Source organism: Amblyomma mixtum, chromosome 2, assembly GCF_055824585.1.
Source record: "Amblyomma mixtum isolate Tamu chromosome 2, ASM5582458v1, whole genome shotgun sequence".
NCBI lineage: Eukaryota > Metazoa > Arthropoda > Arachnida > Ixodida > Ixodidae > Amblyomma > Amblyomma mixtum.
In genome coordinates this window covers 258,758,764-258,771,979 of record NC_143013.1, presented here as the reverse complement: position 1 = coordinate 258,771,979, position 13,216 = coordinate 258,758,764, and the positions used below count along the sequence as shown (strand labels likewise).

Sequence of the window (13,216 nt, the reverse complement as noted above, 5' to 3'; positions counted from 1 at the left end):
CAAAAAGCCACGCTGTGTTACAGAAGCAGTATTTACTGACTACTATACTTTGCAACAAAATTTGTGCATAGTAGATTTTGTAAAAAAGAAAAAGGCATTAAATATGCAATATATTACTCATTAGCCCATATAATATTTTGACCACTTGGGTCAAAATGGACATTTGGGAGCAGCAACAAGCTTTCCCTTACCACTTTGCATTCGTTTTTAAAGCTCATGTTTCACATCTTTTTAATATCTCCGCCCTCAGAGTGTACTATTGAGGTTATAATATACTTTCAAGCCCTCTATATTTCTGACACATGATGCCAAGCATGGCAGTCGGAGAGCTATCATTTTCCAGGATTGTGACATCTTTGTATCTTTGCATGTTTACTTCAGCAAACTCCAAAGCAGACCATTATACATTATAATTAATCAGTTCATAAGCTTGACATGTTATGAAAGTAAGATTCTGAGCCTTCTTCCAGGTTTCACTTATAGTAAGAATTTGCATTGGTGGTTCAACATAGACCAAAATGCAATTATTCGTACTTGCCCAATAGGCATTGAAACTCCCTTGGAGGTCCTGATAGAATGTCCATGGGACGTCCAGGGGACTTTCAGTGTCCATTGGGTGGAAACAGACTACTCCAACCGCACCCTCTTTTGCAGACATTGTTCAGTTCGCAGTCTGGTTCTGCGTGTTTTTCATGACTGGGTTCTGTTGCCCATCTTAACATCTTGTCTTTGCCCTTCCCAGACATCAACGAGTGCCTGCATGGCCGCGGCCCATGTGCGCATGGTGCCACCTGCATGAACCTGCCAGGCAGCTACAAGTGTAGCTGTCCCAACAACCTTGTGGGCGACCCATACCATGGGCGCTGCCGACAGCGCATCCAAGGCTGCACGCGCGACACCGACTGCAAGGACAATGAGGCCTGCAACACCCTCACCGAGCAGTGCTATGGTGTGCATCATGTCTTTGTCAGTCATGGCACTGAGGGTTGAATGGGAGGGCTGTGCTGTTAAAGAACTTTTCAACCAAAACACCAATGAAAAAAACACTTTGGCTGAATCTTGAGCACAGAAGAACATTGATGAGTGAAAGGTTCACTTCACTGTCCAGTTGGTTGCAAGGGTGTCAAAACACTTCAAGCAGCTGATAGCCAGTCACATGCTGGTGGTCAGACATATAGCTTTCCCCAAATATTTCTTCAGGTAGAACTTTTTTACCCTTGATTATCTTGACACTTGCATATTTAGCCCACTTCAAGTCATGCACAATGTGCTAGCTGGGGAGCTAGTTTTACTGCTTTGTTTGATTATGACGGTGCTAGCTGTATGGAAACAGTTTCGGGATTAGAACAAATTTGATAGAATTAGTAAAGCCTGGGCTTGCTACCCTATTATGTTTCTGTCAGTCAGCATACAAAAACAGTTCAATAAATGAATTACACAACTTCTAAAGAAGCCTGCTCATGTAGATGAAAGAGTCTGGTTTCAAAGCTTTTTCTTCTCTCTTTAAATTGATATAATGTTTGGCCACTTGCATCACCTTTCTTGTTGTGTGTTTGGCAACGCAGATGCTTGCCTCAAGCCTGGCGTCTGTGGTCGCGGTGCTGAGTGTCGGGGCATCAACCACCGCCCGGAGTGTTTCTGCCCAAGTGGCCTTCGAGGGAACGCCTACGCTGAGTGCACAGTCGGTGAGTGAAGCAGCACAACTTTTTTCTAGTGCCTTCCTCACGTCTTTGCATTATCCTCATTCACAATATCCAGACAGCCTAACTTATGATACTGGCTTATGTAGATGGCATTTCCATCCTGCATTATTTCTTCAAAGCAGAATGAGGGAATTTGAAACTACTTGTTTTTTGATGAATTCATTTTCTAGCTCTCGTCTTATAAAGCAAATTAAACTGCTTTTATTTGTGAGAAATCAGTATGCATCCCTGAAACCGTTTATATAAAATAATGCAGTGCTCATTAAGTTCTTTGCAATCTTGTTCGTTGCTGGGCATGTAAAATAAAGGTTGAAACTGGGACCAGTGCTGAGTGTTTCGTGGTCCAGTTGTTAAGACAACATGGCTGTCAAAATGTCAGCATGTTAGGTACATAAACACGCGTTCAGTGGACAAAGTCCGCTTTCTTAAAAAACAATTCCAGTGGATTTTCGAATACTTTGACTTGACTATCGCATAACTTTTCTTGGATGTCCCTGTCTTAGCTTCTATGAACAGTTTTTCAAAATAATGAGGAAGTCAGCTAGGAAGCCAAAACTGAAACTGGGTCTTAACTAAAGTGTGACTTCACAATAGACCAACAAATGGTGTCACAGATACTCTTCCAAAACCCTCATTGTGCGCACTGAATGGCTGAATTTTTACTTAGGCAAATGCAGAGCAAACGCCTACGGGTGTGTAGCTCGTGACATCACACACGCAAAGAAGACTCGGGAGAGCCTACTCTGAAAGGTCCAGTAAAATGTGTGGACATCAGAAAAAAAAAAACGGTTTCCCTCTGCAGCTGCCTCCGATGACAGTGGTGCTTTTATTTGTCTTTTACTTGTTTTTCTTCACTATGCAGTATGCTTTACAGAATCGGATGAGCACTTCAAACTATTTCTGGCTCATTTTATCGCACTGTTTGATTTTTTTTCCCCCAGCTCGGCCTTGCGCTCACTACCAAGAGTGCCCTGGAAACCTGCAGTGCCTTGGAGATCGTTGTGGTTGTCCACGACCCTTCTGGCAGAAGAACTACTTCTGCATCTGTAAGTCATTTGCTTATTTCTTTTTTGTTACGTTCGGTAGTTGTACCTAGGTGCCCTGAATGCAAAATTTCTTAACGCTTTTGAGTTACCTCCTGCTCAGAGAATTATTGTGAAGCATTTTACATACATAATGTTGCAAGCCAGGCCTGGTTGTTCTAATAATTAACGGGTAACCATGATTGTATGTTCAGTGGAATTGGCATTTTTGTGACAGATTGTCCTTACATTTAACTGTGTTACACCGTAACATATCTATTCAGTGGCACTGGCAGTGGTGTAGTGCTTTAGTTAGCCTAGTTATATTTCCTTTGCTACCCTGTTAGGAAATTCACCTTCCACCTCTGTGGGTGCTTGCCCACGACTGTTCTCATTATTGTAATATCTCTTGAAATGCTGGAATGTTCATCCATTGCTTCCCAATCTTTGTCCTTGCAGTGACAAGTGTGAACTGCTCCACAACCAACCCATGTCCTGAACACCAGGAGTGTGTGTACGAAGGCAGCTACACAGGTTTCTGTGTCTGCCCCAAGGGATTCGCTCTCCTGCCAAATGGAGTGTGCAGAGGCAAGTGCATTGCATCTCACAGCTGTAAAATTAGAATGCATTCCCTACTGAAGCAGGCTTCTTTGCAAAGGAAGCATTGCAGCAGCTGAGTTTGTGCAACTCTCAGACACATGAACTAGAACCTGTGCATGAGTCAGAAATGACGAAAATCTTTTACTATGCTAGCACTACCTAATGGGCATTAAAACTTCTTTGGACGTCCTGCGGATGTTCAGGATGTCTGCACGACGTCCAAGGGAAGTTCAGTGCCCATCGGGTAGATGCCTCGCTAGTGACAAAGTCGTCCTGTCTTCGGATGAAGCCTCCGGCTGCCACCTGGAGTGCACTAGCACTAGATGGGTAACTAGCGAAAAGGTCGATGCATGCAGTGAAGCCTCCACCTGCCAGCTGCCACCTAGCTGCCATAGTTGGCAGGTGGCAAAGTGGAGACAGGGAAATGCCCCTTTTCTTTTTGAGCGCTAGAGCTAAGTGGGTCACTGGCGAAAAAGCCATTTTTCTCCTTGTGAAAAAGAAAAAGTTTCGTGGCAGCTGCAACCACGCGGAAAGGATGAAACCTGTGCACATCAGCTGCTGCCAAGTGGATCAGAGGGTAGCACACCTGCTGCAGCCTAGTGGAGAGGAGGCAAACTGGTTTCACAATACCTGCAGCCAGTTGGAAAGGCAGAAACCACGTAGTGCCGGCTGCCGCTTGCATTGTTGTAAATTTGTCATAAGTAACCAGTGCATAGGGTCCATACATATTGTGCTAGTGCACCTATGTTGCTCTTAGTTTACCGAAGTAAACTGAGGGTAGTTTTTTTTTTCTCTGTAGCTAGCTCTTTAGTGAAATTTCGTAAACAGAACAAATAATGCAAGATTTATTAGCAGCTGCTGTTTGTGGTCCAATGCACGGAGTTTTAGCAGCCTCTGGAAAACGAGCACTCTCTTAATCTTTGGTCAACATTGAAGGCATGTGTAACCTTCCACGAGGTTGCTTAAACGTGCCTCATGTCCTCCTCTCTCTTTCTCTCTGCTGCAGACATCAACGAGTGTGAGCAACATCCGTTCCCCTGTGCCCGCGGTGCCCAGTGCTACAACAACGTGGGCAGCTACCATTGCACGTGCCCACCAGGAACAACCGGGGAACCCTTCCACTCTGGATGTAAGTATGCCTTGTAGCAACTTTGCTCGGTTGTTTCTTTCTAGGGCTTATCAAAGTGACCCTTGGGTACTTAACTTCAGTGCAGTATTTGTTTTTTTTTTGCACACTCTTATGTGTTTCCTATGCAGCAAGCACCGCTGATGCACCAGCAAATGCAGGCAGAGCCTAGAAGCACAACATGGGACACTCTTGTCCCTTCTGCCCTTTTGTTGTCTTCTTTTTAGACTTTACGAACTTGGTTATGCATCTTTTCCCCCCAGCTAGGAAACTGTCTTGTGGTCGCAGTATATTTTCAGTGACACGGCAAAGCTGTAGTGTTTAAGGATCAGAGATAGTGAGGGGCTGAACATCAGCAAAGATGGCTTACAAAAGTGTTTTAGGGATCCCGTTCAGCAGCAGTCACCAATTCTACTGAACTGGTAACTGTCCTAAACAATTAGCTGAAGTATGACCTTTCCCATGCCGACTTTCGAATTGATGCTTAAGCATAATCTGTGTTAACCCTCATTTTGTGTTTATGTCACATTATACTTGGTGCCATTTCGATTATAGTATCATAGCAATCGAAACTACACCAACAACCTGCAGTTTTGGCAGAATTAGAAGAGCTTGCTCATGCAAGGTTTCCATGCAACTTTTAGTATGTCACTGACAAATGAATTGAGTGACTCATCTCTTCTTTTTCTTTGCCTTTGTTAGGTGAGCCACCGAAAGGAGAATGCACGCATGATAATGACTGTCCAAACAACAAGGCGTGCGACATTTCGGTGCTGAAATGCTACGGTGAGTGTCCGCTTACAACATAGAAATTGTCTTTTGTAATAGAGACATCAGCTACTTGTTGCAGTACTATGTTTAGTACTTTAAACATTGCACTTTTGATCCTTCTGGCTTCCAGCAGGTCATGCATACTTAAACCATCTGTTATTGGTTCATTTTATCCTGTTTGGTGTAGACTGTATAGTTTCGTGTCCTTCTTCTTTTACAATGGGTGTCATTCCTGTCATCATCAGATCCCTGCTTGCTGCCTGGTGCTTGTGGAGAGCACGCACGCTGTCGAGTAATCAACCACAAGCCTACTTGCGAATGCCCTGCAGGGTATTCTGGCAGTCCACGCAACTACTGCTATAAGCGTAAGCTTACCTTTTTTAACCATTTTCATTTATTCACAGAACAGTATTGTGAATATGCTCTCATGTTAGTGCAATGTTCAAACCTTTAGCCAATCAGTTAAAGGCAACCTAAGTGTTCAAGGCAACCCTATTGTGGCCTTTGTGCAGTTTGTACTGTATGATTGCATTAGAGATTACAGCGCTCCTCTTTTTTTCATCGGTGACATCCCTCCCTCTTCTCTCTCCTCCTCAACTTATTTTCTCTTTCCCCCTCTCCTGTTTAGAACAACAAACCAGAGTGTGTTGAATCTGATTAATCTCTCTTAGTTTCCCTTCTGTCAGTCTTCCTCTGTGTCACTGTCTCTAGCCTGAAGTGACTCACAAGTAGAGCGAGCATACACAGGATGAATCTTTTTGTAAATCCTCATGAGGCGATAACCATATCTATCTTTGCTTGCCCAGTGGTTGGGTGTCCACATGAATTCCATTGCCCTGGGAACTTGCTGTGCTTGGAGAATGGCTACTGCGGCTGCCCTCCAATTTTCCAAAGGAAATACGATTTCTGTATTGGTAAGTTCAGCACAAGAAAACTTCTACTTGTACTGTGCTATTTACAGAGTGTGACAAGAACCGCAGAGTAATGACAAAGAGCCACCATCATGGGTTCACGTGAAAATGTTGAAATCCTTAACCTTAACCAAAAATAATTTAACTGTGCAGCCAGGAGAGCTTCCTTCAATGTGGTTGATACATCTATGTGACAGAGTTTTGTCTTTTCACTTTAATCTGAGACAAAAATATATTATCTTGGTGTTGCTTATTACACCAGTACCATAGAGTGTTCAGGGGTAGTGAATGACGCTTGAATAAACTTTCATCTGCAACAAGGCATTTCTTGAGCATGTTCATTCATATGAGTGTTATCAGTCACTTGATGTTATAATTCACTTTGACTGCAGATGTCAAGACGATGAAGTTTGCCAGCAAATAAAATTTCTTTTTGTGCCTAATTATTATGGTCGCAGAAAGATTTGGTTGTAGCAAGACAACTAACAAAACAATTGAAACAATTGGTGATTGCCTTGTGCACACTGCCTAGAAATGCTCTGAGTACTCATTACTTCCATTACTTTTGCAGCCACCAGCAGAAACTGCTCAACCACCAACCCTTGCTCAACAAATGAAGAGTGTGTCTACACTGGCAGGCAGACAGGATTTTGCGTGTGTCCTCGTGGCTACAGGCTTTTGCCCAATGGAGTCTGCAGAGGTGAGGGGGCCTCTTTTAGAGCTGAAATATCACCTCTCACATATCATCACTAATCACTGACAAACAGCCTTTTACAAAACATTTAACATCACGAAACATTACGAAACATTTAACATTTAACATTTTACGAAACATTTAACATCACAAATTGTGGCAATTAGCCTCATCATGTTTTCTTGTCATAAAAGTTTTTATAATTGTTTATAATTCATCCCTGAAGAACCCAGTATTATGGTCTGGGTGTGTGATGTCATAATGTATATTACGCAATTTGGTGCCTGCTAAGCCACCCAAAATGATCTGTCGTCTTTAGAGCTGCCACTTGCTTGAGCAAAAGTCTCTTTGTTCAGAGCATTGACAACTCTTGTTGCAGCTGGTGCAAAAAAGATCAGATGACAGCAGATGAAAGCAGCTGATGACAAGTCTTTTCAGTGCTCTTTTAATAATAAATTGTTTTGTTGCACTAAGACACTAGCACTAGGACTAGCACTTTGCAAAGAAGCTGCACAGCAGTGATAATTTACCTGGTAGTTGACACATCACTGCTGCTGTTTTCTTCCATTTTTCATTTCCGGATACTTTTGTTAAAGCCGGTCGCAAGGTTAAAGTGTGAGGTCATGTTGACCAGTATGTACTACTTTTTCTAACCCTCTGTCAACAGCACTTCCAACGCTGCGCCTTCCCTTGGGTTTAAAATTATGCGATAAGCACAGAACTATGCGAGAAAGGCCATGGCATTGGGTACAGTGAAGCAAAAGTTATATTACGTCATTTATTGTTGCTCTTGGATACTCGACTCAGATAATTTCTTAATGCCATTTCTAGAGTGCGAATTAATGCCGGGTTATTACTTCTCCACCCCACTAACAACTGACGGCAGTGAGTTTCAAAGCCTTGCTTAGCCTTACCCATCCACAATCCTGGCATTATGTTTGTCCTAATGTGTTTCATTTTTTTCTCTCTCTCTCAACCAGACATTAACGAGTGTACAGAGCTGACACCACCACCATGCTCCAAGACTGCAAGTTGCATCAATTTGCCAGGCACCTATGAGTGCAAGTGCCCCGAACTGACCCATGGTGACCCGTACAGAGGAGACTGCTTGCCCAAGGAGCCGCCAAAGCCCATCTGCACAACAGATGACGACTGCCCCTTGCACGAGGCCTGTGACCTCGGCAAGCAGGACTGCTATGGTGAGTTTCGTGGCGCATACTACATATTCAAGATCATGCTGATATAACCGTCAGCATGGTGGTGTCATGTTAACAAACTTGGAAAAAGTTACTAACCATGATCACAACCCATTTGACATTAAAACTCCCATGGACGTACTGCGGACGTTCGGGACATCCGCAGGACGTCCGAAGGAGTTCCAGCGCACATTTGAAATTAAAATTAAAAGGCAACATGGGAAGAATAATTATGTAGGATAATCTTTACTGCTTCTTCATTCATTTCTTCTGTAGTTGTGTATTTTCTACTTTGTGCTTTCACTGAAACTATTGACACTACTACAACATAAGATGTGCAGAACTAACGAACAACATTTTAATATGCTACATATTATTGTGTTTCTATTGGTGCAGACCCCTGCATCCACGATCCTTGTGGATTCGAAGCTGTATGTAGGGTTGAGAACCACAAGACGGTCTGCGTCTGTCCTCCGGGCTACACTGGCAACCCGCTTGTCCGCTGTGTGCGAGGTATGTGCGCAATCTTCTTCTCTGCTTATGAATCATCATGATTTTGTCGAAGACTGAGATACACAATGCTGGCTCATGCAAAAGAGTTCTCACGGAGATTGAGCCCGAGTTTCTTTGTTTTTGCTCTTTTTTTTCTTCTCCAGTGGAAATTTGTGGAGTGGACTACAACTGCCCTGGAAACCTCATCTGTCTGTCAACCAGCACTTGTGGGTGTCCACCAAACTATGATCGTGTTGGAGAGTACTGTATTCGTAAGTGCCTCATCCTTTTACTTTTGTTCTTGAATGCTTTAGGTACAGCTTTGAGTAGTAGTTTTGAAACATTCACTGCCACAAATGACAGGACACTGTGTTCATGTAGCCATCTGCAAAGCCAGTTCGCTGTTTCCACTGTTGCTAGTGAATAAGACAGGAGGTGCTTGTACAGAATGCATGGCAGTTCTCATTTTTCACACATATGTCAACCAGGAGCTTTCGACCCTAGCAGTACTCAGTAGTCTGTATCTATGTGTCGTTTGCTAACACAGAAAAATTGAAAATGTATTATTTGGCTGTAGTGCCAATGGCCACACTTTGGCTATTTATATTTTGGTTCAAGTTACTACTTTTCTGAATGCTTCTGGCCAAATAAAATATTTGAAATAAATTAGAAGGGCACTGATGAAGATTTTGAGCTTGGTATTAACACCACAGTTTCAGAATATTTGTGACCGCAACTTCTTTAGCCAAATGTTTACACTTTATGTAGTACATTATCTTGCATAGAATGTGCATGCCAGCACTCGATACTTCATATCATACTGCCTAAAGGGCAAGGATTCTGCATTGTCCAGATAATTAAATTAAATCAAGTAAAACCCAAAATGTTTTGAAATTCCCACTGCTGCTCTGTCTTTCACCTTTTTTGTGACTAGATCATTTTTTTTATTTGGAAACATTACTACACGATATCCTATTTTGTAAACGGTGCCTGAAAACAACAGTCATATCAGATACTTTATTAGCAGTTTATATAAGCTGTTCTCGGGGGCCCGGTGGTATATTGACAAAAATCCTGCATTCATGCTAACTGCTGTTTTTTTTTTCACCTGTCTCAGTGACAAGTAGGAACTGCACAACTACCAACCCATGCTCTCAGAACGAAGACTGCATCTATGTTGGCCCACAGGAAGGCTTCTGTGTGTGCCCAAGAGGCTACGAGCTCCAACCCAATGGAGTTTGTGTTGGTGAGTAAATAAGACTCTACAGCTGCTTACAACTGATATGTAGCCAAGTATGTCACCCATGAAAAGCTGGTTCATTTTCTTTTACCAAATGAGAGGAAATTGGAATGCAATGAAAGAAGGCTAATTCGCTGAGCATCCCAGACCGAAATAACAAAGTGGAGCTTCTGAAAGCACGATTGGGACAAATGGATTCTATTTGGTTCTAATTATGTTTTTGGAAGCTATAAATGGTTGTTCTTGACTGGAATAGGGGACAACCAATTATTTTATTTGTTGCCCATGCAAACAATTTATTGCACCTGAAAAAGTTGAAACAATTTACTGCACCTGGTGAACAAGCTGTGCACCTGAAGACATGAAAAGGCACTTCATCTTGTTTTGAGATGCTCCTTATAATTTGTCAATTTCAGATATCGATGAGTGCATCACGATCCACAACCCGTGTGCACCAGGAGCTAAGTGCGTCAACCTGCCAGGAAGCTATGACTGTGTCTGCCCCCCTGGCACCGTCGGGGATCCATTCATCGGTGGATGTAAGTAATAAACAACACTTTCACAATGGCAGAGGTGCAGAAGAAAAAAAATTCAGTGAACGCTTTCAGTGCGACATTAATGCTGTTTACTTACAACTGCTTTACAATGAAAGTGTAAACCTTTTCTGGCTTTCCTTTCTTTCAAGGCAAACACATTGAAGAGGAGTGCCGGACAAATGACGACTGTCCTCTGGACAAGCAATGCGATGTCAACACTCGTCAATGCATACGTAATTACCTCACTGCCTTTATTCCTTGTGATGCTTACCAGTATATGGTTACCATTGATACGCGAGAACATGTTTTTCTCGCACAAGTGGTATGAACTACTCTTGTACTGATAGGCCTTTGTTTGTAAAGTTTTTGCTGTAAGAGGCTGTTTATAAGCATATACTGCGGCTATCCCTGGCGAAAATCTTTTCCAGCCCAACTGGTTTATGGAACAATTTCCAGTGGGTTCCAGTTGGAACCATCTGGGTTCCAGTTGGTTCCAACTGGAACCAGCTGGAAATTGTTCCATAAATTACTTGGGCTGGGAAAGATTTTCACCAGGGATGTAGCACAAATATTTGTGCTGTGAAGTGCAGCTATCAGCAGGGCGTGGCAATTTCAGATGAATATGAAAAATTCTAAAAACGTGAGCTGTTATTTTTTATTTAGGGTCTATTAAAAAAACAGTTTTGTAGGGAATCTGGCTCCAAGGCCAAATTTTCTACAAACTTTGGATTTGATGGGGACAGGAGAAAGGTCCGAGCAATCAAGCAGTTTGAGGAAAGTAGACCCTCCGATAACTGCAGTGTTATTGACAGTTCTGTGAATCTATCTCAATAATAAAGAAGTCCAAATTTTCAGCAACTCAAAAAGCAGTCAGTGTATGTACAAGTGTACGCAGTTTGTCTTAAGCTTCTGCATACATTTTGTCACAGACACATCAGTGTGTGACTTCCCACAACAGACCATGCGACAAAGGACAAAAGAACAGGGTTAAAAATATATATACACATAAACAAAACAAACCTGTATTGCCTGTCTGTGCATCAAAGCAGTCTGTTATAAGCAGTTACGGTATGGCTAGTATCAAAACAAACCAGGTAAAAAAAATGGGATGGCGGGGTTGGGGGGCTTTGCGACTGCTACAAATTAGCTGCCCGAGGGTTTTTGTGGAACCGAGTTTGAAAACTTCTTTTCTAGCTTTTCCTGTGTCTACCGCGAGTGTTGAACAATGCTGACTTGAAAATTATGCGTATATTCTGTAGCAAGGTGTAAAGAATGACACGTTTTTGCAACGGGTTTTTAATGAAGCTTTTTCTAGCGCCAGTGCATATTTGGGCATTCATCCGAGGAGCTCTCACTCATAGTTTGGAACTGAATGAGTAGAACTTGGAAGCTGCAAATAACTGGAAATAAAAAAAATAGTAAACTTCAAAAACACACTTTGAATTAGCCCAAAAATAAACTCTGAACAAAAAGCCCCGATACCTCAGTATTAGTCGCAGTGTATGCTTCCACTGCGTAGTAGTCAGGTGCTTGGAAGTATGACAAAAATCTGATGAAGCGAAGAGGACAGTGGCTTGGGCTGGCCTGAGCTGGATCACATAAAGAATGCTGCATGGAGCAAAATAAACCAAAAGTGCGTGTGTTTGGACAATCGCGTTAATTCTTGCTTGTTTGCTTTGTATTTGCAGCACCTTGCCATGCTTGTGGTCCTAGTGCTTTGTGCACTGTCACAAGTCATGTTGCCATCTGTGTCTGTCCTCCTGGCCTCGTTGGTGACCCCTATGACAAGATCCATGGATGCTACAAAGGTGCGCGCGCCTACTATTAAAACCAAGAGCATCTCGCAATAGTTTCTTTGAGCCGTTTTTGTGGCTTATATGCTAAACACTTTGTGCTTATTGCTCTTTGTAGAGTTTATGTATTACTTTGTTTAGTACTTCAAGATGCAAAAGTTGAGTTAACGTTCTTGTTGTGCCATGCGTGTTAGAGTGAATATAGAATAAATAATATGTCACACACTCCTAACAATCTTGTCCTTCTGTGGTAAGTGACAAGAGCTGTTAGCATAATGCACTGCGTAGCAAAGTCATCAAATTTACATTGCTACTATGTTTACTTTGTAGTATCGGTGTTAGGATCCCTTTATCAAGACATTCGTAAACATGTCTGACAGTCTGTGGCAGTATACCCCATGCAACGGCATTTGGTGGCAGGTAGAGAACCTCATTAAAAATGCCACTGCATTCTTACTGTGCCGCCTTTTGGGTTAATTGGTTAATCCCAAAGTACAGCACTCTATCAAATTAAAATGGATTATTTAGCGCACCTGTATCATTTAGGCACAGGTCACAACGCACATATATCTGTTTTTCATTTGCCACTGGCTGCCTGCTGCGGGTTTCCAGTCTTCTGGTTTAAGGTTTCGCATAGTGCGACAGGCAGGGTTGATCTTCGTCGGGTGTGTGGCGCCCTCTCTGAACAGTACAATATACTACACTTATGTCTACGATACGCAAACATTTTTGGTGCCTTCAAAGTTTGTTGCACTGTTAACCTATTGATATGCATGCACATCACTTCAGAAGTGCACGGATCTTACTCTGGCTTCTCTGTACAGAGAAGAATGTAGCGTAAATGTTCTCTTAGAAAGTAGCCTGTCTTCTCCTTGCAGAAGTTCCACCACCACCGAGGACAGAGCCTCCTGGCCCAGATGTTCCACCAGGTGGACTTGACGGTATGCTTCAAACATCTTGAATAGATCTCGGGATAAATAGCTTAACGAGTGGGCTCTGTTTGTGACCACACGCGTTTGTCCATTTTTTATTAAACTTGTTGATACTACAAACAAGGGTTCACATGTAGCTTTCCAAATTTCATTGGTGTGTTGTCAGGGAACACATTTGTTGACAATCTACTGCTTACTAC

At 42.5% G+C, this 13,216-nt stretch overlaps 1 protein-coding gene across 1 annotated transcript in view; it reads left to right on the top strand.

Annotated features, from left to right (window-relative positions):
- The window catches only part of LOC149363695 (uncharacterized), a 143,300-nt gene that overhangs the window by 122,170 nt on the left and 7,914 nt on the right, over positions 1–13,216 (top strand). The window contains exons 101-117 of the mRNA XM_089573657.1: positions 743–949; positions 1,566–1,685; positions 2,645–2,749; positions 3,185–3,313; positions 4,332–4,454; positions 5,154–5,237; positions 5,468–5,587; positions 6,029–6,136; positions 6,705–6,833; positions 7,808–8,026; positions 8,420–8,536; positions 8,680–8,787; positions 9,633–9,761; positions 10,172–10,294; positions 10,441–10,524; positions 11,980–12,099; positions 12,963–13,025. Of these exons, the coding sequence (XP_089429783.1) occupies positions 743–949; positions 1,566–1,685; positions 2,645–2,749; positions 3,185–3,313; positions 4,332–4,454; positions 5,154–5,237; positions 5,468–5,587; positions 6,029–6,136; positions 6,705–6,833; positions 7,808–8,026; positions 8,420–8,536; positions 8,680–8,787; positions 9,633–9,761; positions 10,172–10,294; positions 10,441–10,524; positions 11,980–12,099; positions 12,963–13,025 (2,088 nt within the window). The remainder of the gene's footprint in view (positions 1–742; positions 950–1,565; positions 1,686–2,644; positions 2,750–3,184; positions 3,314–4,331; positions 4,455–5,153; positions 5,238–5,467; positions 5,588–6,028; positions 6,137–6,704; positions 6,834–7,807; positions 8,027–8,419; positions 8,537–8,679; positions 8,788–9,632; positions 9,762–10,171; positions 10,295–10,440; positions 10,525–11,979; positions 12,100–12,962; positions 13,026–13,216) is intronic.